At 42.9% G+C, this 26,950-nt stretch overlaps 1 protein-coding gene across 5 annotated transcripts in view; it reads left to right on the forward strand.

Annotated features, from left to right (window-relative positions):
• The window catches only part of TRPS1 (transcriptional repressor GATA binding 1), a 237,932-nt gene that overhangs the window by 204,656 nt on the left and 6,326 nt on the right, over positions 1-26,950 (forward strand). For all 5 annotated transcript variants that reach the window (XM_075270221.1, XM_075270223.1, XM_075270222.1 and 2 more), the window contains one exon: positions 24,557-24,679. In XM_075270221.1, the coding sequence (XP_075126322.1) occupies positions 24,557-24,679 (123 nt within the window). The remainder of the gene's footprint in view (positions 1-24,556; positions 24,680-26,950) is intronic.

The raw sequence follows: 26,950 nt of genomic DNA on the forward strand, positions 1-26,950 counted from the left end.
TCACATTATTGTATTTTCCTGCTAAGCGAGTCTCCTATGTTGGCTCCAGGTGAAAAGTCTAATCATTAAAATATTCCCAGAAGGTCAAAAAAAATATGTTGTTAAGACTAATGAAATAAAAAAAAATATATAGAAAAGTCCAATAGCCTGTGCCAAGCATATCAGAAGCCTTAGTCTTAACACGTTTCTTGTAACTATGGCAAAAAAAAATACAGTAGATCAAACAAGAACAACAGATCCAAAAATCACTTTATTGGCCAAAAAAATAAAAATATTTATAGCCAAAAATATCTTCGATATAGAGATGACTTTTTAGTTCTTAAATAATGAGAAAAGATGAACTACCTCTTACAAAAAGATGGAACTTTGTAACGTTGACTTCTATCGTAATACTCGGTGGACGGTGGGGCATTTACCCCATTTGATGGGGCATTGGACTCCCTTTTATGCGCCGTAGATCTTAAATTAAATCCAAATCTGATTTTTAATTAGCTGAAGACGAGCAAAATATCTAGATAGGAATCCTATTAGTAAAACCCAGAAACCCTCGGCTGCCGGGAAGAACGTTACTCACCATTGCAGGTGTCGTGCGTTGCGATGAGAGGCTTTGTTGTGGATGTGTTAATGAGACTCTATGTGAGTCTGCACTGCCCGCTGGATATGTTCTTCTTTTCACAGTGTCCTTTACACAGAAGGGGGGAAAAAAAACAGTCTATTTTTTTCAGTATTTTCTCCAGCTGGTTATGTAAATGGTATTTTTTGTTAAATTAATAATTGGATATTTTTGTAAAAAAAAAGCAAATGAGGTTTGTTTGGAGGTTCCATCAAAGCGTTTTTTGACTGTGTCAAGGACAGAAGCCGTGATGTTAATATCTATGAGTCTTAGGAGTTACGGCTGCGTTTCCCAGACTGACCGTGGCCATTTGACATTTAAGACACAAGTTATTATGCGGTAAGCTCCTGAATGACTTGAGCGCTATTCTATCGAACTTGTGCTTTATGTCTGTTCCAGAAGAGTACCATGGAGACAGAGTAGGTAACTGCTGTGGGGCCCGTGGAGAGAGGGGGCCCACACTTTGATCTTTTGTGAGTACTGTAAATCCTTCCCCCCTGCCCTATCTACTTTGATTTATGATACAGTCGGTCAGCCATGTCACTCTATTATTAACCCTTTAGTGAAAAATGATGAGTAGGGCGGTATATAGTCAAATAAAGGAGGCTGTTGCGAAAAATGCATCGGAATTGGTTACAGTCGGCTGGACTAGTGGACCCTGTGGGCAGAGGTAAATGCGCAATTGTAATTCTTGATGAAGATTTTATTTTTTTGAATCTCATTTTCATAAAATATGGAAAAATACATGATATTTACAACCATTGCCTGTCTTTGGGGAGGAGGCAATACTGACTTACAAAATGGGACCTCGTGATTTCTAAGTATAGTCAGTTGTTTTCCTTGTTTTGGCTGTCCGGGAGCTCACAGTATCATAACTAGGGTTGAGCCGATCTTGACTTTTCAGGATCAATTTTAAAATCTGATTTCCGATCATTTTTCATTCGAACCCGATCTCAATCCCAATTCCGATCCCAATGCAAGTCAATGGGATTTTTTTATTAATCGGAGATCGAATTTTAAAAGCAATCCTATTCACTATACAGCATGGAATCTAACAATTGTTAGAATCCACGCTGTGTAGTGAATCACTAAGTAGCCAGAGGATTTTTTTTTAATCCTCCGGCTACTTAGTCCCCCCTGGTGTCCACTTACCTCCAGAGATGGCTGGCTGGTCCGGTGCCCGGTGTTCTTCGCCTCACTGCCGCTCCACGCTGCTCTTCTCGCCTCGCTGCCCCCTGCCTCCCTGATTAGGAGAGTGTGGGCGGGTACTGGGAGGGGAGATGTCACGTCTCCCCGCCCTGAACCCACCCACACTCTCCTAAGCCACAAGCCCCGCCTTCCTAGCTCTTCAAACACTAACCTGGAAGGCGGCGGCAGCGACGCGAGAAGAGCAGCATGGAGCGGCAGTGAGGCGAAGAAGAAGGAGAACACCGGAGTAGCCATCTCTGGAGGTAAGCAGCTACTAGAGATGATAGTTTAGTCTCCCATTAGAATGAATGGAGGCAGCCGGCGCACAGGGGTTTAAGGCTGTGTGTCGGCTGCTTCCATTCATTCCTATGGAACCGCAGTGGAGCCTTCACACTGAGTATACGCTCCACTCAGAATGACCTTTGATGAAATATTGAGTGTGTGCTGTGACTTTCGTCCAGTGCTTAGTGGGTTGGAGAACCTTTTACAAGCACCACCGCCATTGTTGAGTGTGTCGGTCCAGCGCTGTATATCCATTCTTTGATGAAATATGGGACGTTTAGTGAACTTATGTTAATAGTAATTTTACATTGGATTAAAGTTGTCTTTTTAAAAGGTTTGGCCCGAGGAGGTTGGTGAGGTATGTGTCAGGAGTGTCTAACAGTACCTCATTTGGTTGCCATTATAATGAATTTACCACTGCAGGTGTAGTCCTAGATATTGGTTGATACTACATTTGAATTTACAGTTTGAATACAAGATTTATGCAAATTCTCCATAGTTTTGCCAAAGATCCTCGAGCAGAAAGTGGTTTTTTGTCTTGTAGACTCATCTAGGATTGGCCTTTGTTTTAACGCTTACATAAAATACTACATTTTCCTTTTTTAGACTTTCTCCAGGAGCTTATAAATGCTGTACTGATGTTTTCCAGGCTAGTTCTGACCCTGGTTCTTGTGATTGGAGCCAGCACCTTGCCCCGGGGTTGCTCTGCCTCTTTCCTCCTCTCCCATTTTTACCACTAGCTATTTGTGCTGTGTGTGCCAGTCCCAATAGCACCTGCAAAAGGTGGGAAGAGGTGGAACGCCCCAGGTCTACCCCAGGTACAATATTCAAAAGCCCCCTAGAGAAAGCAGCTCTGATGATTGGAACCAGCACCTGACCCAGGGGTCTCTCTGTCTCTTTCCTCTTCTCCCATTTTTACCACTAGCTATTTGTGCTGTGTGTGCCAGTCCCAATAGCACCTGCTAAAGGTGGGAAGAGGTGGAACGCCCCAGGTCTGCCCTAGGTACAATATTCCAAAGCCCCCTAGAGGAAGCAGCTCTTATGATTGGAACCAGCACCCGACCCGGGAGTCATTCTGTCTCTTTCCTTCTCTCCAATTTTTACTTCTTGTGCTTGTGTGGTTGTGTTTACTATAATGTGCCAGTCCCAATAGCACATGGGAAAGGAAGGAGGAGGAGAAACGCCCCAGGACTACCCCAGGTACAATATCTAAAAGCCCCCAAGAGGAAGCAACTCTTGTGATTGGAACCAGCACCCGGCCCGGGGGTCGCTCTGTCTCTTTCCTCCTCTCCAATTTTTACTTCCTGTGCTTGTGTGGTTGTCTTTACTATAGTGTGCCAGTCCCAATAGCACCTGGGAAAGGAAGGAGGAGGTGAAACGCCCCAGGACTACCCCAGGTACAATATCTAAAAGCCCCCAAGAGGAAGCAACTCTTGTGATTGGAACCAGCACCCGGCCCGGGGGTCGCTCTGTCTCTTTCCTCCTCTCCAATTTTTACTTCCTGTGCTTGTCTGGTTGTCTTTACTATAGTGTGCCAGTCCCAATAGCACCTGGGAAAGGAAGGAGGAGGTGAAACGCCCCAGGACTACCCCAGGTACAATATCTAAAAGCCCCCAAGAGGAAGCAACTCTTGTGATTGGAACCAGCACCCGGCCCGGGGGTCGCTCTGTCTCTTTCCTCCTCTCCAATTTTTGCTTCCTGTGCTTGTGTGGTTGTCTTTACTATAGTGTGCCAGTCCCAATAGCACCTGGGAAAGGAAGGAGGAGGTGAAACGCCCCAGGACTACCCCAGGTACAATATCTAAAAGCCCCCAAGAGGAAGCAACTCTTGTGATTGGAACCAGCACCCGGCCCGGGGGTCGCTCTGTCTCTTTCCTCCTCTCCAATTTTTGCTTCCTGTGCTTGTGTGGTTGTCTTTACTATAGTGTGCCAGTCCCAATAGCACCTGGGAAAGGAAGGAGGAGGTGAAACGCCCCAGGACTACCCCAGGTACAATATCTAAAAGCCCCCAAGAGGAAGCAACTCTTGTGATTGGAACCAGCACCCGGCCCGGGGGTCGCTCTGTCTCTTTCCTCCTCTCCAATTTTTGCTTCCTGTGCTTGTGTGGTTGTCTTTACTATAGTGTGCCAGTCCCAATAGGAAATGGGAAAGGAAGGAGGAGGTGGAACTTCCTGGGACTACCTAGGTACAATATCTAAAGGCCCCTAAGAGGAAACAACTCCAAGGACTCCATTAAGTAAAATATTTGAAGAAACTCTCTTGTAGGATTCGGGATCCTTCTTCTACTGATTGGTGGATTCCTGGATGGGACATTTATTGCCTATGCTTGTCCTTTGTGGGGTTTTCCCACCCTAGTAACTCACGGCTTATACTGACGGGTCTTTCACTGATTCTTAGCATGACGTTTTTCCTTGCATGTTTTTCGGTTTCCTGCATTAAATAGAATTGCTCTTTTCTAAGCCTTACTTTAGACGGTCAGAATCCCTTGTATAGAAACCTTCCCTGGGAGAAAAGCCAAAATGGACCTCCTAGAGGTTTGCACCCCCCACCACCAATCATGATGTTCCAGCATTATTTAATGATGTGGAATGATGGGAATATCCCTTTAAAGTCCTATTGCTCCTATAGTACAGATGCATACATCATGCTCGGAACATATAGCGATCCAATATGAATAAAAATTTCACCTTGCAATGTTCAGGATGGTTAAAAAACAAACTACTTCAGAAAGTCTGGGTATAAATCGTGCTTAGGACCGTTGTCACGTCTATTCTCTGTAGATTTATATCTTGGCGTTCTCGAGTTCCAAGAGTTTCTTGAGAATATATGGAGCTTTTCGCTTACAAGCTGCCTACAACAGCACAAGTCATAGTAGCATTCTCAAGTATTCTTATACCAGGCCTCTCCGAACACAGACAGGGACAATTTCCCAGCGTCTCAATTTCATGTCTGCCTTATGATGAAAATATTTGCGAACAGCTTTCTAAAGTGATATCTTCTCACTTGGCACATACTTGTAACCATGAGATAATTCTCCGCTCTCGTATTAAGGAAAAAAAACATAACAAAACAAAACAAGCAAAATCCTATTATAATGCTCCCTAAATGTCGAAAGCCCTTGCCAAAGAGTTACATTAGAAAAACATATCCCGAAGCCCCTAGTGGGCATTGCCGGCGAAGCAAGCAATTAATCCATTTATAGTCAAGCTCCGGAGCACTCAAGCATCAATTAGAGTTTAATAGTACATAACTAATTTATGAAATCGAAGAGTACATTTCATTGTTCCCTTATTAAACTTTGTAGCAATAATGTAAAAAATAAAATCAATGCGGCTTTCTTCTTTATGACAGAGCCGCGCTAACTGCAATTAAGTGTAGACCTCCGAGGCGTTGGAGGGCAGATCGGCGGTGTCAGCTCCTGGCCCGATAATGGGAAGTGCAGGTTCATCTTATCTTATGCCACTGAGTAATAATATAGACCATGAAGCGTAAAAAAAGAAAGCTTTTTGGAATTTGTTTAAATTTAGATTAAATTTTGCTTTTGTCTCGGAAAAAGCTGCAAAATTTGCACCGAAAGAACACATCATTTCCACGTTGTGTGGGATTTTTTTGCTCTATATTGGGAGTCTATTCTTAAAGGGGTTTTCCGGACTTAAATTTTTTTTTATTTCTTTTTTAAATGTCTATGGTGCTATTAATGGGTTAATAAATGTACCTATATACTTTTTAGTGTGTTTTGAGTGATTTCTGGGAGTCTCCGGGGGCGCCTAGTGTCTCTTGCTTTTGTTTACAACCTTCTATGTAACTTCCTAAACCTTCTCACCTCTCTCCCCCCTCCTTCCTTACTCCCCCCATACACCCCCTCCCTGTCTGTCTAGCTATCCTTTCTATCCTATCTTATATGTCCTACCCTACCTAGTCAGCCCAACCCCCGACCCATATTACATACTTACCCTCCATGGCTTCTTCCTGTGAGATGGCCTCTCCTCCTCCTGTACTGTGTGCACGCTCCTTTTCCATCGTCACCTCTACTGCGCATGCGCAGACACACAGTAGAGGTGATTTACCAGCAGCAGTGCGTGCAAACTGCTAGAGGAAGAGCGTGCACCCTGCCAGTACAGAGGGAGGAGCCGTCTCACCAGATGAAGCTGTGCATGAGTAAGTATGAGTTAAGTGGAAGGAGGGGAGTAGTATTGAAAATCCATTTCTGGAAATGGGGAAACGGATCGTCACCAAATTATCAGAAAATGTCCCGGGGGCGGAGCCTAAACATAATTCTGGATGGAGTGCTGAGCCTCCATGTGACTGCCCCAGGGATATGGGCGAATAGACATTTTTTTTTATTAATAATGTTATTTAGAAAGTAGGAGGGGGAGGGGTGTTTAGATTAGTTTAGGGATTTCAAAATATCCCCTTTAATACAGGACATTAATATCAAATCAGTGGTGGTTCAAGACTCAGAAGTGGCAGTCACCTGAACATTGGTGGTTGGGGGGCTAGGTGTTGGACTCCTACCAATCTGATGATATTGATTTATCCTAAGGATAGGTTATCAGAAAACCCCTTGACCGAAGTTGTGTTTATGGCTGAGGCCCCACGTTACGGAAACGCAGCTTTATTTGTTGCAAATTTTGCAAAAAATTTTGAGCCAAATCCAGGAGTGGAGCAAGCAGAATATAGAAGTATAAGAACTTCTTATAGATTTACAATTCCTTCTTTAGTCATTCTTGGCTTTGGCTCAAGAAAACCGCAACAAATAAAAAGTTGCATTTTGGCAACGTGGGGCCTTAGCCTTAAAAGTGGAATTCTCTTTTAAGGTCAAGAAATCATAATAAAAAAAAAATAAAATAAAAAATAGCAGTAACACATCAAAGGAACAAATACCCTTTGATGACTCCAAAAAAGAAAAGAATTGTATCAAAAATTGTCAAAAAAACCCCCCAGTTTTCTACAGTTTCAGAAAATAAAAAAAAAAGTACGAGCGACCTTCAGATTTTATCGAGCATCACCCACAGCCATGAATAGAGTAGCGGAGTTCAGAAAGAATATATTTTCCCCAGCTGTATCTTTGGGTTTTCTAGTTTGCTTTTTATACAGTCCGTTTGTTGACTTTTCTTCTTTTAACCACACATCCTTACATGTTTACATCCAAAAGATCCATATTTCTATTCCGCCCACACAATGTCAGATTGTCTTGTTATGTTCTCGAGCCGGATAGTGAAGACTTCTAGCCTCATCACCGGGATGCCAATGTATAAAAATGAATTTTTTGCTTCTGCAGCTGGTACCTTTAGGTTTATGAAGCTATCCATGAGGTTCAAAGAAGAAATGTATACATTTTTTTTTCTATTATTGATTTTAAAGGATTTTTAAGTTGTCCGTAAATCAAAGGTTATTTTTTTTATATAATTTATGTTTCAATTTCTCACCAATTTTGCATTCAGAGTAATCCTGTGCAGAGCAACAGAGCAGTGAATACAATTGTATCCAGTCTAGACAATGTTTTATAAGGCTGGGTTGGATTCTCCGTAGGAGACTTCCATGGATTCTGCTTAAAATCGGCAACGAGAAAAGTTCTGCAAGGGCGGAAACCCTGCGGGGCACAGTAGGGCTGGGTTGCCATTCTTAGGTCTGGATTTCACATGATTATTCAGGATTAGGGTTGAGCGATCGGGATCAGGAAAGATTGGATTCCGATCTGCGATCAAGCAAATATCGGGATCGGCTGGAAAATGTTCAAAAATCGGATTTTAACCCCTTCCCGCCGATGGCACTTTTTGACTTCCTGACCAAGCTCGATTTTTCAAAACTGACATGTGTCACTTTATGTGGCAATAACTTTGGAACGCTTTAACTTACCAAAGTGATTTTAAGATTGTTTTTTCGTAACACATTGTACTTCATGTTAGTGGTAAATTTTGGTTGATATGTTTTGTGTTTAATTATAAAAAAATTGGAAATTTGGTGGAAATTTTGAAAAATATGCATTTTATAAAGTTTGAAATGATGTGCATTACATACAGATAGTCAGACCGCCAAAATTATATCATAAATCTCATGTCCCAGATCTCTGCTTTATGTCGGCATCAAACTTTAGTCACCCTTTTAATTTTTACGGACATTATAAGATTTACAAGTGAAACAACAATATTCAAAATTTTCAAGAAATTTCCAAAACCCATTTTTTAAAGGGCCTAATCCAGTTATAAAAGCGTTTTGAAAGACCCTTGTATTAAAGCCCCCCATAAATCACCCCATTTTCAAAACTGCACCCCTTAAATAAGCCAAAACAACATATACCTAGTAATTTAACCCTATAAGTGCTTAACAGGAATTAATACAAAATGGAGGTGAAATTTTCAAATTTGAATTTATTTTACTAATATTTTCGTTTAGCCCTAGAATTTGCACATTCACAAGGTGTTAAAGGAGAAAACGCATCCCACAATTTGTTATGCAAGTTCTCCGGACTACCACAGTACCCCACTTGTGGGTGTAAACTAATATATGGACGCACAGCGAGACGCAGGAGGGAAGGCGCGCCAAGGAGCTTTTAGAGGGCAGATCTGGCTGCGATCAGTTTCAGGAACCATGTCACATTTACAAAGCCCTTGAGGAGTCAAAACAGTGGAAACCTCTAGAAAGTGACCCCATTGTAAAAACCGCACCCCTCAAAGAATTTATCAAGTGATGTAGTGAGCAATAGTAACCCCGATGTGAATGTGTAAGCTGTGCGGAGTAAATTGGGCACACCAAATCCCATTCTATTTTCCCACTAGCTCCTATGACACGGACGGGGAAGAGGGGCATTCTGGGGGATCAGCGCTGGTGTATTATCTCTTATAAGCTCTAAATATGGGGGGTCCCCTGAAAATGCTCGCACCGCTTACACATTTCCTTCTAGTCGCAGCCACTTATGTCCTAATGATTTGGCGACTTTTGGGGTTTTTGTCTTCACATTGTACAAGGTAGATTTTTATTTTGATTTTCTGGCAATGTGGCCATATGAGGGCTTGGTGTTTGCGGTATTAGATGTACTTTTCAATGCTACCATTTTGGGGCCTGTAACTTATTGACTACATTTTATTAACTCTTTCTGGGTGGGATGTAAAAGGAAACATCAATTCTGGCATTGCTTTTTAGCATTTTTTTTTTTCCCGTGCAGCGTACAGCATAAGTAACATGTTACCTTTATTCTGCGGGTCGGTACGGTTACAGCGTGCAGAGTACAGCATAAGTAACATGTTACCTTTATTCTGCGGGTCGGTACGGTTACGGCGATACCTAATTTATATGATTTTTTAATGCGTTGCTATTTGTGCAGAATAGAATTCAATTCAGGGAAAAAAATCTATTGTTTTTGCATCGCCATCTTCTGAAAGGCATAACGTTTTTATTTTTCGCTAGACAGAGCTGGTTGAGGGCTTATTTTTTGTGGGAACACCTCTTCTTTTTATTGGTACCATTTTGGTTTTCATTTGACCATTTGATTACTTTTTATTGAACATTTTGTAAGGGAAAGGTGGTGAATAATCATTATTTTGTGCGGTTTTCTACGTTTTTTTTTTTTACGACATTCGCCGTTCGGGTTAAATAATGTTTTAATTTTATTGTTCAGGTTATTACGGACGCGGCGATACCAAATATGTAATGTTTTTTTTCTATTTTTCTTTATTTTACATAATAAAACATTTTATATGGGGAAAAAGGGATTTTTGGGGCTTTATTTATTTATAATTTATTTTAAACGTATTTAAACTTTTTTATTTTGACTTTTTTTTCACTTTTTTTTTCTGTCCCCTTGGGGGATTGAAGCAGTGATCGGCTGATCACTGCTTCAATAGAGATACGCTGCAATACACGTGTTACACGTGTATTGCAGAGTATAGGAAGCTGTCAGCCTGTGTGGACGCACAGGCTGACAGCTTCATTTACGGCAGGATCGGCCAGGCGCGAGGACGGGGTAAGTGAAGGGGCAGACCCGGGGTCACTGATCAGACCCCAGGCTGCCCCCTACGAACACCGGCACCCCCCGAAACCGGCGCGGGGGGTGCCGATCGCCTCCATATGACACTGTAACCCCGGAGGTGCCGGTGGTCATGTTGATCACCGGCATCTCAGGGGTTAACACCCGCGATCGGACCCGGTTCCGACCGCGGGTGTTACGGGGCATTGTCAGCCGTGTATTACGGCTGACACCCGCTGTGCATGGTGCGCACACAGGTTTTGTGTGCGCACCATGCATCCGCAGTAATAGTACGGCGGTTTGCGGGAAGCCCTTCCCTGCAGCGCCGTACTATTACGGCGAATGTCGGGAAGGGGTTAAAAACGATCCTGAAATCTCAAGATCGGCTCAACCCCACCTATGACTTATTGAATTTAGGGTTGAGCAATCAGGATTGAGAAAGATCGGATCCCGATCGGCGATCGAGCAAATTTCATGATCGGGATTGGCTGAAAAATGATCGAAAATCGGATTTTAAAAATGATCCTGAAATCTCAAGATCAGCTCAACCCTATTCAGGATTAGAGATGAGCGAACACTGTTCGGATCAGCCGTTCCAAACAGCACGCTCCCATAGAAATGAATGGAAGCACCTGGCACGTACACTTTGCCGGCGGCCAGTTGCCGTGCCGGGTGCTTCCATTCATTTCTATGGGAGCGAGCTGTTTGGAACGGCTGATCCGAACAATGTTCGCTCATCTCTATTCAGGATAAGATGCCACATGTGTGTTCATGAATTGCACTATTTCTGCTTATTATAGAACTTTTATTTTGCATTTTTTATCAGTTTTGCCTGCCATCTCTAATTCATAGTTGTCCGCAATCTAGTATTTGGAGACGAGATGCTATAATGTCCCTAATGGACAACACGCAGAGAAAACAGAAGCCACTGCTCCTCAACACTCTTAGTATATTGGACATTATATAAAAAAAGAACTGAACAATATTGATTCAATAAAGCACTTAGGGTGAGATTTGAGAACTAAACAAAAAACTTACTGTTATCTGCTGCAGAATATTTCTGCCTGTATTCCCACTTAACTCTCACCGTGCTCCTCCCCATTTCCATATGGAAACCTGTAATCTAAAACTTCTCTGAGCTAAAAGGTCCGTCTTGGAAGACCAAAACAAAAATCAGCAGAGATTTCAGAGTGAATGTCAGTTTTGGAAAGTATGTAAAGTTAGAATTTGCATCGTAAGTGGAGAAAGAGGTATATATTATAAAGTATGTTATATCGGCTTGTGCTACTAATTTATGGAGAATTTGTTGAAAACGTAATCCGTGGTGAGCTAACCATTGAGAATTGTTCTCTGGAGCTTGATTCCCTATTGGTCCATTTTTTTCTCTATCGATACATTATAGTAAACTCTGTCATTGTCTTTTGTACGCCTAATGCATTGTATACACGTATACCTGAATTTCTTTTCCATTCTGCTGCCTATCCATGCAGTCCATTAACATTGTCCGTGCTCCTACACATTACCCTTGATATATAGTAATGTAGTACTATACGACCTTGCCGGCTAAGTTTCTTCTAACTTGGCTATACTATATTCTCGCGTGTTAGACGTTTTCTTTGCCTCTACCACATGTCCTTGTGATGTGATTTCTCTTATACTTGGCTACAGTACACGTCTTAAATGAAATGTCCTCTGCTTTCCAGTTTACAGATGTCGGTTATAGTGTATACTGTATATTATTAACTATTGGAATTCCGGGTAATTTATAAGTTATTTGGGAATCACAGGTTGTTTTTCTACCCTTTAAGGTTTTATTAAAATCATGTTATGTGACCGCAATGTTGTGGGACGTCTCAAATCTGTCATACATTAAGAAACAATAGAACCTTCACCATATCATTGGAAGCCCAGTGGTGCCCATACATGTGGTTAGACGATGTCTAGAACCTTTCCATTAACATACAGTACAGGTTCAATTATGTATTCTTAATGGCCAAAGTGGAGTACACCACTGCCAGACAACTCTGATACACCAATTCCTTTAGAACCTAAACCTTAAAGAGGACCATTCATGGCCCATGCGGTTTTATATACCGTTAAAAAGCCAACAGTGCACTGAATTCCCGTTATTTGCCCCGAGGCTAGAGATATCAGTGCCGTTACCGATCTCTACCCACTGTCAGAAAGGTGTTCCTTGTAGTCTTACTGGGCTGTGAGGAATGCCCCCATGACTGTACTCATCCATAGACTTAGTAGTTAGTAAGTAACGCCCCCTCTGATAGTACAGAGCTATGGACGAGTACAGTCAGGGAGGAGTGATCCTCAAAGCTTAGATAGGCTGTCAGGAACTCCCTTCTGACAGTGGGTAGACATCGGTAACGGCACCGATATCTCCAGCCCTGGGGCGTGTAATGAGAATTCAGTGCACTGTCGGCTTTCTAGCGGAATATAAAACCGCATGTGCAGGAGGACATTGAAAGCTCCTCTTTAACGCTAGACTCGTATGATCAAGTTTTGCCTGTGAACCTGGTCCATTTGTTGACCTTATTTACCGTCCAGCAAATAGGACTTTTCTCTCTGCATTTTTCGATCGGAAATTCATTGGACCCCATTATAGTCTATGGGCTTCACGGGTAAGCACTTTTTAAGTGGATTGGGTTTCTGCTTGTTTGGGTTTTTGTTTTTAGGGTCCCCAAGTGGAAAGAGCAGAGATGTCAATGGACAAATGACCGGTTCTACTGAGTATTATCCACAAACCTACCCTTGAGTCTGCTCAGCTCCTCCTGCTCTATATCATGCGGTTTGCAGAATGATCTCCATTTTTCATGTGATAGGATCCTTTTAGTAGCTCATTGCACATTTTTAACCATATCCATCCTTCAATGTACGGAGCTCTATTCACCTATTCACACCTATTTGTAGAGTTGTGCCTAGACAAATACGTGCAGTACATAGAGGATGTATACACATGTATTATACCCATATATCATCGTCTGCTGTAAACTGGAATCTGGAAGAGCAGCCTATGTCTTCATACAGCTAGAAATAATGGTGAGACATATTACAAAAAAAATTGCAAGCAGATGTTTCACCTCGAACAGTCAAAAAGATTGCAGTGTTTTCTATAATGAAGTGAAATATTATAATACCGCTTGTCAGCGGGAGTGATAGTAATACGTCTGTGTGAGCTGTATTTTATTAGATCGTAGTTTATGTGCTGTAACATCCAGTGTGGCCGGCCGTCTGCAGGAACTGGTGGAGGAGACAGGTTTTTAATGTTTTTTAAGTTATTATGGGACTTGATTTTATTAGAAGGTTCATGGCCAATTTGACTTTACCGTGGGACGTTTTTTTATTGCAGATGTTCCGTCTGGTATTGCTTTCATATTGCTTGATGTGGAAGGGGTTTTCTGGGCTAAAAATATTAACCATGAATACTAAGAATAGGCCATCAATATCAGATTAGTGGGGGCCAACACATTGTTTACCTTTCCATCAGCGAACGAGATGCATAGAGAACAGAGCGGTAAGCGGGCAGCTGCTTCTCAGTCAAGTAGCCACACCAGGTACTCTAGATCAAGTCCAGTTCCTTTAAATGAGACCTAAAGTGCAGTGATTCAGTTCAACCACTACACCAAAAACAGAGCTCTCTGCTTCCTGCTCCATTCTCTGCTTCCTGCTCCATTCTCTATTCCCTGCTCCATTCTTTGCTTTCTGCTCCATTCTCTGATTCCTGCTCCATTCTCTGCTTCCTGCTCCATTCTCTGATTCCTGCTCCATTCTCTGCTCCCTGCTCCATTCTCTGCTCCCTGCCCCATTCTCTGCTCCCTGCCCCATTCTCTGATTCCTGCTCCATTCTCTGCTACCTGCTCCATTCTCTGCTCCCTGCTCCATTCTCTGCTCCCTGCCCCATTCTCTGCTTCCTGCTCCATTCTCTGCTCCCTGCTCCATTCTCTGCTCCCTGCTCCATTCTCTGCTCCCTGCTCCATTCTCTGCTTCCTGCCCCATTCTCTGATTCCTGCTCCATTCTCTGCTTCCTGCTCCATTCTCTGCTTCCTGCTCCATTCTCTGATTCCTGCTCCATTCTCTGCTTCCTGCTCCATTCTCTGCTTCCTGCTCCATTCTCTGCTTCCTGCTCCATTATCTGCTTCGGCTTCTGCAAGCAGCTGATCGATGGGATTAACGGGTGTGGGATATCAAGGACATTATCTTAGGCTAGGTCAACAGTGCTTTGGCACAGAACACCTTTAATACTGTATGTAGTACTCTAAAAAGGAACTGTTTGGGTTATAGGTTCATCCATATTTCTTCTATCCAATGTGTAGGGCCAGCTTTAGATCTTTTTATGAGAAAACAATATGGCTTCCCCAGTCCAGTGCCAAAACTCAGTCCAGTCCGGTCCCACAAATCCTTCGTTTTCTCTCAGCTTTGAGAGAGACCTCCTGTTGTACAGCAACCTATGCTAGAAAAAGAAGGTCACAATCTATACACATGATCTATTAAAGAAGATGAATCCAAGATGAGGAAAGATCCTGTGAGTGGATCTACTACTAAAGAAATAATCTTTCTGACAATATAATGAATCAAAATAAAAATCACCGGTGTTCCTTTAATACAAACCTGCAGTACCTCCTTTAGCCTGTGGAGGAGCTGCAGGGAATTTGAACACTTGCTGCCAGGTTTCGCCACAAATTAAAATTGATCATAGGATTCTAAGCAGTGGAAATCATCTTTTAGGGGGCCCTTTTTAGGGGTCTAATATATAAATACTACTAAATGAACTGATACTTTTATAAGCTGCACATTGATACAAAAATGTATTATGTTTTAGATAAAATGATGATGTATTTTTTTTAGTTCGTGCTTGATATGTTGGAATTTGGACAGCAGCGACTACCCCAGTAACAAGCCGTGTGTCAGGTCAACATTGTTAGACAGGCTGAAAATGCAGTGTCGCTGTTTTGTCCCCGAAATATATTCCAATCTACTCACAGCTGCTCCTGGCGTAATTCTCCGCCTTCAGCACAAACTAACTTCCTGACGTGTAAACTTCTTATACCAGATAATGAGATGTATGCATAGAGATTAGTGGTAGGAATAGATCTAAATAGATGCAAATGTAAAACTTGTTAGGAATTACTGACACTTTGTATCGTACGTTTGTAGGCTTTCTTCATTAAAAGCTTAGAGAAGAGTATTGCCTCTTAGGACGCGATTACTTTGTATCTATGTGGGGCAAGGTTATTATAATAATACAGTCATAAGGCTTTAGTCACATTATCATATTATGGCTTTATAGGTGTAGTGTGTAAGTGTTCCCAATTAGGGAATGGCGACCGTCCAAGGTAAAACTTTTCTTCTGATCGTTTTTTTGCATTTCCTTTATAGGGTTTGGTCAACCATGGCCAAGGGTGGAACTATAGCGTGTGCACTATTGAGCCCTAGAGCTTTACGGGGCCCAAAGGCCTCTCAACAATGTAAGACCGCACCAGTTTTATAAATATTACGTGGTAATTGGGGGCCCCCAAGAGCTTCAACGTTCTGACGCCTCTGATCACGGCCAAATTTCTAGTTATTCTACTCAACCCAAATGAGATCACCATAAAACCCTATGGCGACCTCCAGATGTGGCCACGTTTAATATGACTTATGTAATCTGTTCATTAACACTTTGACCCAACATTGCTTTCAATGAGTCAGACCGTGACTATATAGAGGAGTTAGAATCGGTGGTTTGACCGACCAACTCCACAACCTCGGAAGTGGGGAGAAGTAGCGGCGTCATTTACTTCCCGGGGTACGAGGACTTGACGTTACAGTCACATGACAATGGCTTTAGTCTGCTATGCCGTTTATACCGCCATCCTTTGGTAGATTATTGTGAATTACATTTGGCATATTGTTGGTTAATATATTGGAAATTGGTCTCCTGTTTGGATACAACAATATGGATTTACGTCATTTAGAGATTAACCACTGCTGGCTCGGTAGCCAGTTTGGCAATTCCCCTAGATGGAGAATGGAGACGACTCATTGAGATCTAAGGCCTGGTTCACATCTGCGTCTGCAGGTTTCCTTTAGGTAAAATATATACGTTGAATATAAAAACTAGGCTTAAAAACAGGCAATTTTGGTGATACATTCTCTTTAAACCCAGCTAACCTTAGTTTGAAGACAATAGAAGAAAGGTGTGATCAGAGAAGTTGTTACATTGACAGGTGCATGAAAGAATGACACAAGACAAATTCCCAAACCCTCCAAAATCACTTCTTTATGGTTACAACTTCCTGTGCCCAGTTTGGTTAGAGAACAGCTCTAGAGCTCAGACTGCTGACACAGTAAAGGAATTTCCTATAGATCAGCACAAATGCCTCTGTCCACAAGTCGCTCACACTGCGGCATGTTTCGAAATATTTTTTTTTATTTTTTGCCAAATCCCGGCTTCTTCACTGGAATCCGTCTTTACAGAGATGTTCTGGAGTTTGTAGGTTATGAAGCTGTTAATACGACAGAGAAATAGGAACTTGCAAGAGCAAAAAAATAAACCGTGGAACATCTGATGGTTACAAACGCCTACAAGGAAATGACTCAGAGATTAAAATCTCTTCAAAGTTTTTGTATTAATTTATACACAAACTGCAAGTAGAGTCACATCTGTCTACATATTCCCAAAGATAAGCATGTTTACCTGCATGAAGCGATCTATCTATCTGTCTGTCTGTCTGTCTATCTATCTATTCTCTATCTCCTATCATTCTATCTATTTATCTATCTACGGTATCTATCTATCTTGTATCTATTATCTATCTCCTATCTATCTATCTCTATTTACAGTCCTATGAAAAAGTTTGGGCACCCCTATTAATCTTAATCATTTTTAGTTCTAAATATTTTGGTATTTGCAACAGCTATTTCAGTTTGATATATCTAATAACTGATGGACACAGTAATATTTCAGGATTGAAATGAGGTTTATTGTACTAACAGAAAATGCGCAATATGCATTAAACCAAAATTTGACCGGTGCAAAAGTATGGGCACCTCAACAGAAAAGTGACATTAATATTTAGTAGATCCTCCTTTTGCAAAGATAACAGCCTCTAGTCGCTTCCTGTAGCTTTTAATCAGTTCCTGGATCCTGGATAAAGGTATTTTGGACAAACAATTCAAGTTCAGTTAAGTTAGATGGTCGCCGAGCATGGACAGCCCGCTTCAAATCATCCCACAGATGTTCAATGATATTCAGGTCTGGGGACTGGGATGGCCATTCCAGAACATTGTAATTGTTCCTCTGCATGAATGCCTGAGTTGATTTGGAGCGGTGTTTTGGATCATTGTCTTGCTGAAATATCCATCCCCGGCGTAACTTCAACTTCGTCACTGATTCTTGAACATTATTCTCAAGAATCTGCTGATACTGAGTGGAATCCATGCGACCCTCAACTTTAACAAGATTCCCGATGCCGGCATTGGCCACACAGCCCCAAAGCATGATGGAACCTCCACCAAATTTTACAGTGGGTAACATGTGTTTTTCTTGGAATGCTGTTTCTTTTTGGACGCCATGCATAACGCCTTTTTTTATAACCAAACAACTCAATTTTTGTTTCCAAAATGAAGCTGCCTTGTCCAAATGTGCTTTTTCATACCTCAGGCAACTCTATTTGTGGCGTACGTGCAGAAACGGCTTCTTTCTCATCACTCTCCCTGACAGCTTCTCCTTGTGCAAAGTGTGCTGTATTGTTGACCGATGCACAGTGACACCATCTGCAGCAAGATGATGCTGCAGCTCTTTGGAGGTGGTCTGTGGATTGTCCTTGACTGTTCTCACCATTCTTCTTCTCTGCCTTTCTGATATTTTTCTTGGCCTGCCACTTCTGGGCTTAACAAGAACTGTCCCTGTGGTCTTCCATTTCCTTACTATGTTCCTCACAGTGGAAACTGACAGGTTAAATCTCTGAGACAACGTTTTGTATCCTTCCCCTGAACAACTATGTTGAACAATCTTTGTTTTCAGATCATTTGAGAGCGGGCTGTCCATGTTCGGCGACCATCAAACTTAACTGAACTTGAATTGTTTTGTAGAAAGAAATGGTCCAAAATCCCTTCATCCAGGATCCAGGAACTGATTAAAAGCTACAGGAAGCGACTAGAGGCTGTTATCTTTGCAAAAGGAGGATCTACTAAATATTAATGTCACTTTTCTGTTGAGGTGCCCATATTTTTGCACCGGTCAAATTTTGGTTTAATGCATATTGCGCATTTTCTGTTAGTACAATAAACCTCATTTCAATCCTGAAATATTACTGTGTCCATCAGTTATTAGATATATCAAACTGAAATGGCTGCTGCAAACACCAAAATATTTAGAACTAAAAATGATTAAGATTAATAGGGGTGCCCAAACTTTTTCATAGGACTCTATCTATCTATCTATCTATCTATCTATCTATCTATCTATCTATCTATCTATCTCTCTATCTCTCTATCTATCTATCTATCTATCTCTCTATCTATCTATCTCTCTATCTCTATCTATCTATCTATCTATCTATCTATCACATATGTATCTATTTAGGTTTTATGGCATTCTGGGATTGCTGGTGCACGCTGTTCTTCCTATTAATATTTTGCTCCCATTGGTTTTCTCATCTCATTAAGTGATGACACATCTCCTAGGATATGCTTTCATATTATGATCAAGGGGACCTCTACTAATCCTAAACACGATGGTCATGCAGTACAGATTTAGCACTGCTTCTTCAGTTTTTCCCAGTGCATCAGTGCCTTTGGCTATGTGACTGTGCAGGATCTGTCGCCAGCCATATTGACTTGTTCTCTGCACACCCAGGGCAGGGAGAACACTGTGTTCTTCTCAATTTCTGGATCATAGATTAATAATGCCCCTTATTTGGGAACACCCTTTTAATGAGTTGGGACTCATTCACTTGACTTGCTACAGTTCTACAGTAAATATGTCACAATATTTCTTGGTGTCCTGTCAATAATCCTATTACTATTAATAATCCCTATTGCTCTTTCTGTATAACCATGATGAATATCTCCTACGTTTCTTAGAAAAAGGAGGACATCTACTACCTTGTGTAAGAAACCGCCCAGTGTTCTTCTATAATAAACATATAATTCGGAATACTTGTGTCAAATACACACAGTAGATTGTACAGTGTTTCGCAACTACCTAGAAGGAAGGTCTTACAGCATAGGATGTGCCTGGTGCGCTGATAAATGATGGTAGAAGCGGTGATTGAGACTGTATAATGTGCTGTAGGCTCCGGGCTGTATAATGTGCTGTAGGCTCCGGGCTGTATAATGTGCTGCCTGCTCCGGGCTGTATAATGTGCTGCCTGCTCCGGGCTGTATAATGTGCTGTAGGCTCCGGGCTGTATAATGTGCTGTAGGCTCCGGGCTGTATAATGTGCTGCCTGCTCCGGGCTGTATAATGTGCTGCCTGCTCCGGGCTGTATAATGTGCTGTAGGCTCCGGGCTGTATAATGTGCTGCCGGCTCCAGGCTGTATAATGTGCTGCCTGCTCCGGGCTGTATAATGTGCTGCCTGCTCCGGGCTGTATAATGTGCTGCCTGCTCCGGGCTGTATAATGTGCTGCCGGCACCGGGCTGTATAATGTGCTGCCTGCTCCGGGCTATATAATGTGCTGCCGGCACCGGGCTGTATAATGTGCTGCCGGCACCGGGCTGTATAATGTGCTGCCGGCACCGGGCTGTATAATGTGCTGCCGGCACCGGGCTGTATAATGTGCTGCCGGCACCGGGCTGTATAATGTGCTGCCGGAACCGGGCTGTATAATGTGCTGCCGGCACCGGGCTATATAATGTGCTGCCGGCTCCCGGCTGTATAATGTGCTGCCTGCTCCGGGCTGTATAATGTGCTGCCGGCACCGGGCTGTATAATGTGCTGCCTGCTCCGGGCTATATAATGTGCTGCCGGCAGCGGGCTGTATAATGTGCTGCCTGCACCGGGCTGTATAATGTGCTGCCGGCACCGGGCTGTATAATGTGCTGCCGGCATCGGGCTGTGTAATGTGCTGCCGGCACCGGGCTGTATAATGTGCTGTCGGCATCGGGCTGTATAATGTGCTGCCGGCACCGAGCTGTATAATGTGCTGCCGGCATCGGGCTGTATAATGTGCTGCCTGCTCCGGGCTGTATAATGTGCTGCAGGCTCCCGGCTGTATAATGTGCTGCCTGCTCCAGGCTGTATAATGTACTCCCGGGCTGTATAATGTGCTGCCGGCTCCAGGCTGTATAATGTTCTGCCTGCTCCGGGCTGTATAATGTGCTGCAGGCTCCAGGCTGTATAATGTGCTGCAGGCTCCGGGCTGTATAATGTGCTGCAGGCGCCGGGCTGTATAATGTGCTGCTGGCACCGGGCTGTATAATGTGCTGCCGGCACCGAGCTGTATAATGTGCTGCCGGCTCCGGGCTGTATAATGTGCTGCCTGCTCCGGGCTGTATAATGTACTCCCGGGCTCTGGGCTGTATAATGTGCTGCCTGCTCCGGGCTGTATAATGTACTCCCGGGCTCTGGGCTGTATAATGTGCTGCCTGCTCTGGGCTGTATAATGTGCTGCCTGCTCCGGGCTGTATAATGTGCTGCCTGCTCCGGGCTGTATAATGTGCTGCCTGCTCCGGGCTGTATAATGTGCTGCCTGCTCCGGGCTGTATAATGTACTCCCGGGCTCTGGGCTGTATAATGTGCTGCCTGCTCCGGGCTGTATAATGTGCTGCCTGCTCCGGGCTGTATAATGTGCTGCCTGCTCCGGGCTGTATAATGTGCTGCCGGCTCCAGGCTGTATAATGTGCCGCCTGCTCCGGGCTGTATAATGTTCTGCCGGCTCCAGGCTGTATAATGTGCTGCCTGCTCCGGGCTGTATAATGTGCTGCCTGCTCCGGGCTGTATAATGTGCTGCCTGCTCCAGGCTGCCATATACAGCAATTAATAGGCCAATGTCTCTGCATATTCTGAGCTACAAAATATCATGACACTGCAAATTCTTTGGTGCAGTGAGAAATGTCCTGAGTCATCTTTACAGGGTTATTTTGAGGGTTTCTTTTATCTGTTGCTACTTGTATTTCTTATGCTAATGGAAATGTCTTAAAGAGAACTTGTAACTATGACCAACATCTTGTAAGGATAGTGTTGTTACAATGAGTATTGTTTCATCCACCATAAATATATTCACTATGCCGTAGTATAAATATTATATTCACTACTAGCCTCTGCCTGCGTCTTCGTCTGCGTGTTGTTGGTGTCGATGATCCGCCTATATTCAGCAAATTGCTGCCGTCGATGGTTTGCCTGCTCTGGCATTTCAGCAACTCTTAAGCTGTCCTGCTGCTGAACTTGTTCCTCATGTCATGTCCGTGATTGTTCCGGCATGTCAGCCGCTCGCTGGGACGCCATATAATGAGCGTGTTGTTGGCGTTGATGATCCGCATGCTCTGGCGTTTCGGCAGCTCTCAAGCTGGCCTGCCGCTTAACTTGTTTCTACCACTGTGCCTGTGATTGTTCCAGCATCTCAGCAGCTCTCTGGGATGCCATATAATGAGCATTGATGAAACTATCTATGTGCCAAATTTCACCCACATCCGTTCATCCGTTTTTGCATGGTTGAGAAACAAACACGCAAACTTTTACATTTATAATAGTAGGATACTGTAGCATAAATATTACTATTGACTATATAGTATTTGTTATAGTGACTATATTGTAGTAGAAAGATTCTGACTATATACTATAGTCCACGTATTGATATTAATGGAGTACTTGACCATCAGGCAGAACAGGTATCTGAATATGCATGTTGGCAATTAGGTTAGGTAAGGTGTTCCTGGTAAAGCTCCCATCTAGTGGGAACATACAGTATCGTTGCAGAATGCTGGCTCTGCACCAGGGTCTACCTTTTATTTTTTTTAATTCTTATGCATTGTGAAACACTTGATGAATCAAATGCCCATCCAGTGCCAAGAAAGTGCTCCAGTCTTCAGGCCAAAATTATGTCTGCACAAAGGTTTTTATTTGCAATGTATCAGAGTACAATTACATCCATTGTATTCTTTTGGCAATTGACTTCACTTCTGCAGCACAGACTTGTGTTAAATAAATTGGTGAAATTGGAAGAAACCCTGTAAAATTGCTGGTTTATAATAAAGGTAATTTTCTGTAGATTAAAGTGAATTTCCTAGACTTTTCCTTCAGCTCTTCTGGAAAAAAATAGAATGAAGTTGTTCATGGTTCCAGACGTTCGGACTTCCAAGTTATCTCATCGTTACGATATTCCAAGTAGGGACGGACCATGTAGCTGGTATGGGACCCTTACAGAACATTGTGCTTTGATACTGGGGGTGAGACCCTGTGCAGGAAGCCCCTCCCCAGAGGAACTACAATACTTGCCAACAAGGGAGTAGGTCAATAAAAATGGTGGCATGATAAAGGAGGTCCCAGTTTTAACTTTGCTATGAGGGCCCCCAATTCTGTAAGCGAGTTGTTAGATCAATTGTGTTCTGTAGCAGATGTTTCTTGCACTTATTACGTTCACAAGACATGTCTCTATTAAAAGGAGTTGTCCGGAACATCATATTCTCAATCCGGTGACGTCACATTCATTGGTCACATGGCCATGCTGTAGCTCACTTCCAGTTAAATGAGTGGGGATAAGCTGCAATACCAAGAACAACCACTATACTATGTATGGTGCTTTTTTGGTAATAGTAAAGAGGGTTCCGCAATAAATCCCATTTAATGGGGTTGTCCATTTTAGCATCTGGCTATTCCTAGATGTCTAAATTGTAACTCAGGCTTAAACTTTTCCCGTAAGAAGAAAACTCATTTATGGCAGGGAGTATAAGACGTCTTGAAAAGGGATTATTCTAGGCAGTGAGTATGGCGCCATAAGCAAATATTGTTGATCCGCTGGACAGGTGATGTTGGTGGGACCCGGACCAGTGTAACCCCCTACTATTCACTGGAACAGGGCATCCTGGTCCCCCATTACCTCCAGCTGCAAAATCATGGTTAGACATTTGAAGGGTCATAGAGGATGGAACATGCCATAGAGTCTTTGATACTTTTTGCATATTTTTTACCCAAAATGTTTTTTGCTAAAGGAGTTCATCAGCTTTAAAGGGATCCTATCATTGGAATCCCTTTTTTTCTAACTAACACGTAGGTATAGCCTTAAGAAAGGCTATTCTTCTCCTACCTTTAGATGTATTCTCCGTGCCGCCGTTCGGTAGAGATTCCGTTTTCCGTCTTTATGCAAATGAGTTCTCTTGCAGCACTGGGGGTGGACCCCAGCGCTCAAACAGCACTGGGGGCATTCCCAATGCTATGAGAGAAATCTCCAGCGCCGCCTCCATCTTCTTCAGGAATCGGCCTCTACACTTTCTCTTCCAACCTGTCTTTCAATCTGCTACGCATGCGCAATGGGCTCTGGCAGCGGGCAGAGCCAACTGCATCTGCGCGCGGACATTTTTTGTGGCAACTTACGTGACCTGTTGTTGTAAGCGTACACAAAAAAATGGATGCGCGCAGGTGCAGTCGGCTTTGCCCGAGGCCCGTTGGCAGAGCTGATTGTGCATGCGTAGAAGATTGAAAGCCTGGCCGGAATTTTTAAAAAACACTACTCAACTCTTCTGTCTTCCACCAATTCAGTAAAGATGCTCCAGTGGTTCAGCCAATTGGCGTCACATGGCATACTACTGGCCTCACCACATAGCCCTTACCCATGATGTCAATGTGTCCGGCACTTGACCTCCAGTGATTGGAAGCCATCTTGTACGGCCACAGTATGTCGTTGCTGAGAGATCGGGAACACATATATAATGTTCTGTTGTTCTCTGGTGGTTCCATTATTTAACTTTGGACACGTGAAAGGATTTATTACTATTATTATTTGAATAGATCTGAATTATAATGAATAAATATGTTTTTACATTTTTTTTATTACACTTCATTATTTTTCATTAAACTAATGACCACCAGAGAGATTAAAGCCCATTATAACCCCAACCATGTGATTAAGTTATCTTCGTTTTATTAAATATTATCCATTTGGAGTCTTATTACTAATTTAAGTCGAGTTTTATTCTCTTAATCACCGTGTACTTGTCAAACGATTCATTAATCTATATAGGTAAAAATATTATTTTATAGTTGTTCTCCTATTTTCTTTCACGGATCTTCTGCCAATTTTTGTAGACGAGACATTTAATCCTTACTTGCCGCCCGCAGCCCCAGTATGTATGTTTTATTTCAAAAACCAAAGTCATTAATTAGAACAACTAGATCTAATTATGATGAAGACGATTTCATTTGTGCTTAATTTTGCCTGAAAACTTGGCCTGATGATGTCTCTGAAGAATAGACCTTGTACGGTTGCGTTGGAGAAAGCCTCTGCTAATTTCGCTCTTTGTTACAATAATATTATTTCTCGTGTTTGATGTATGTTTTGCTTTCTTGATTTTGCAGAGACGTAGAGGCTCCGGGGTTTTTTGTGCCAACTGCCTGACCACAAAGACTTCACTTTGGCGAAAGAATGCAAATGGTGGCTACGTCTGCAACGCCTGTGGCCTCTACCAGAAACTGCACTCGGTAGGCAAAGCAAATGTTCCTAATTTTCATTGCTAGTTTGAGAAGAATCTGAATATTTTTGGTGTCTTTTGCGTAAAATCACCCATTTTGTAAATGGATAAGCCTGCTTACTAAGGTATATACAGGTCCATTGCCCCCATTGTAAGATTGCAGAGCATATGGTGCCACAAGTCTTGGTCCTCTCCCGTCTTGGTCCTCACCCGTCTTGGTCCTCTCCCGTCTTGGTCCTCACCCTTCTCGTTCCTCACCCTTCTCGTTCCTCACCCTTCTCGTTCCTCACCCGTCTTGGTCCTCACCCTTCTTGGTCCTCACCCTTCTTGGTCCTCACCCTTCTTGGTCCTCACCCGTCTTGGTCCTCACCCGTCTTGGTCCTCACCCGTCTTGGTCCTCACCCGTCTTGGTCCTCACCCGTCTTGGTCCTCACCCGTCTTGGTCCTCACCCGTCTTGGTCCTCACCCTTCTTGGTCCTCACCCTTCTTGGTCCTCACCCTTCTTGGTCCTCACCCGTCTTGGTCCTCACCCGTCTTGGTCCTCACCCGTCTTGGTCCTCACCCGTCTTGGTCCTCATTTTCTGCTAGAACTCTGACTCTGTTACGTCACCAGCTCAGCTGTAGTCCTTCTGCTTGTATGTAGAGTAGAGCAGAATTGGTCATGTGACCAAGAGTCAGAAGTGGAGACAAAGGAATGAGACTTCTGGCCCCCCACATATGCTAAAGCCTATACTGGATGTCTTTCTCAAACAGAACCATATTATGGGTTATGGACTCTAGATTTTAAGGACATGTTGATCCAGGGTTGTACTGATTGCCAGATTGGAGTCGGGAAGGAACTTTTTCCCCCTGAAGTGGCACAATTGGCATGAGCCTCATGGGTTTTTTGCCTTCCTCTGGATCACCACTGTAGGATTATAGGTTGGACTGGATGGACTGATGTCTTCATCCAACCTCATCTACTATGTAACTGTACTCGAAAAATTTTCAAAACACAGGTCCAAAGGAACAAACAGTTACTGCTTAGCAGATTGTTGTCCGGCCTGGTCTTGACAATGATAAATATGCCAATTTTTTTTTTAAAAAAAAGACCCGTCCATCTCTCCTGCCATATCTATTTTATTCTAAATTCTCCATGCCTTAATAATTATGAAGCATCTTTTATTATAACTCTGCTTTCTATATTTCCTCTTCTATTCCTCTTACAAATTTTAAGGGCATTATTGTTTCCTTTGTCAAAGGGGCGTGTTTTAGACAGGTGAGGAAGAATGTTTTCACCAATAGAAATGTGAATAGTTAATTTGTCTATTAATATAACGAAGTGAATAAAGGAAAGAGAAATGTAAATCCCATCAATATTTGGTGTGACCTTTTACCCTTTGGAGGAGGAGTCCTGGAAGCGATGATACAGCCCCCACAGATATAGCCCTGATTTCAAAATCATCCATTCTGTCTAGGATTACATGAAGAAACAGATGGATTGGAGCAATCCTACATCTAGACTTAGTCCGTCAAGATGGCGGAAAGAACAACCTCCCTGCCCAGTTCTTCCAAAACTACCTGCAAAAAAGAATTGATGGAAGGCCAAGAGCGCTCACACCAAATATTGATGGAATTTAGATTTCTCTCACTTCATTTTGTTAATTGACGAATATAAACTATTAACTAGGGTTGAGCAATCGTGTTCGGAAAAGATCGGATTCCGATTGGCGATCGAGAAAATTTCACGATCGTGATCGGAATTCCGAAAACTATCTTTTTAGGTGGGATCGAGATCGGTACTATTTCCCACAATGCTTTGCTTAGCCTTCACACTGAGTATACACTCCGCTCATTCTGAGCAGAGTGTATACTCAGTGTGATGGCTCTTCTGCGGTTCCATAGGAATGAATGGTAGCAGCCGGCACACAGCCTTAACCTCCTGCGTGCTGGCTGCTTCCATTCATTCTAATGGGAGACTAAACTAACATCTCTAATAGCTACTTACCTCCAGAGATGGCTGGTCTGCAGTGCCTGGTGTTGTTCTTCGCCTCGCTGCCGCTCCACGCTGCTCTTCTCGCCTCGCTGCCGCTGCCTCCCAGGTTAGTGTTTAGAGAGCTAGGAAGGCGGGGCTTGTGGCTTAGGAGATTGTGGGCAGGTACAGGGCGGGGAGACGTGATTGCTTTTAAAATCCGATCTCCGATTAATAAAAAAATCCCATTGACTTGCATTGGGATCAGAATTGGCATCCAGATCGGGTTCGAATAAAAAATGATCAGAAATCGGATTTTAAAATCGATCC

This window comes from Leptodactylus fuscus, chromosome 4 (genome assembly GCF_031893055.1).
Source record: "Leptodactylus fuscus isolate aLepFus1 chromosome 4, aLepFus1.hap2, whole genome shotgun sequence".
In the NCBI taxonomy this organism is placed as follows: Eukaryota; Metazoa; Chordata; class Amphibia; order Anura; family Leptodactylidae; genus Leptodactylus; species Leptodactylus fuscus.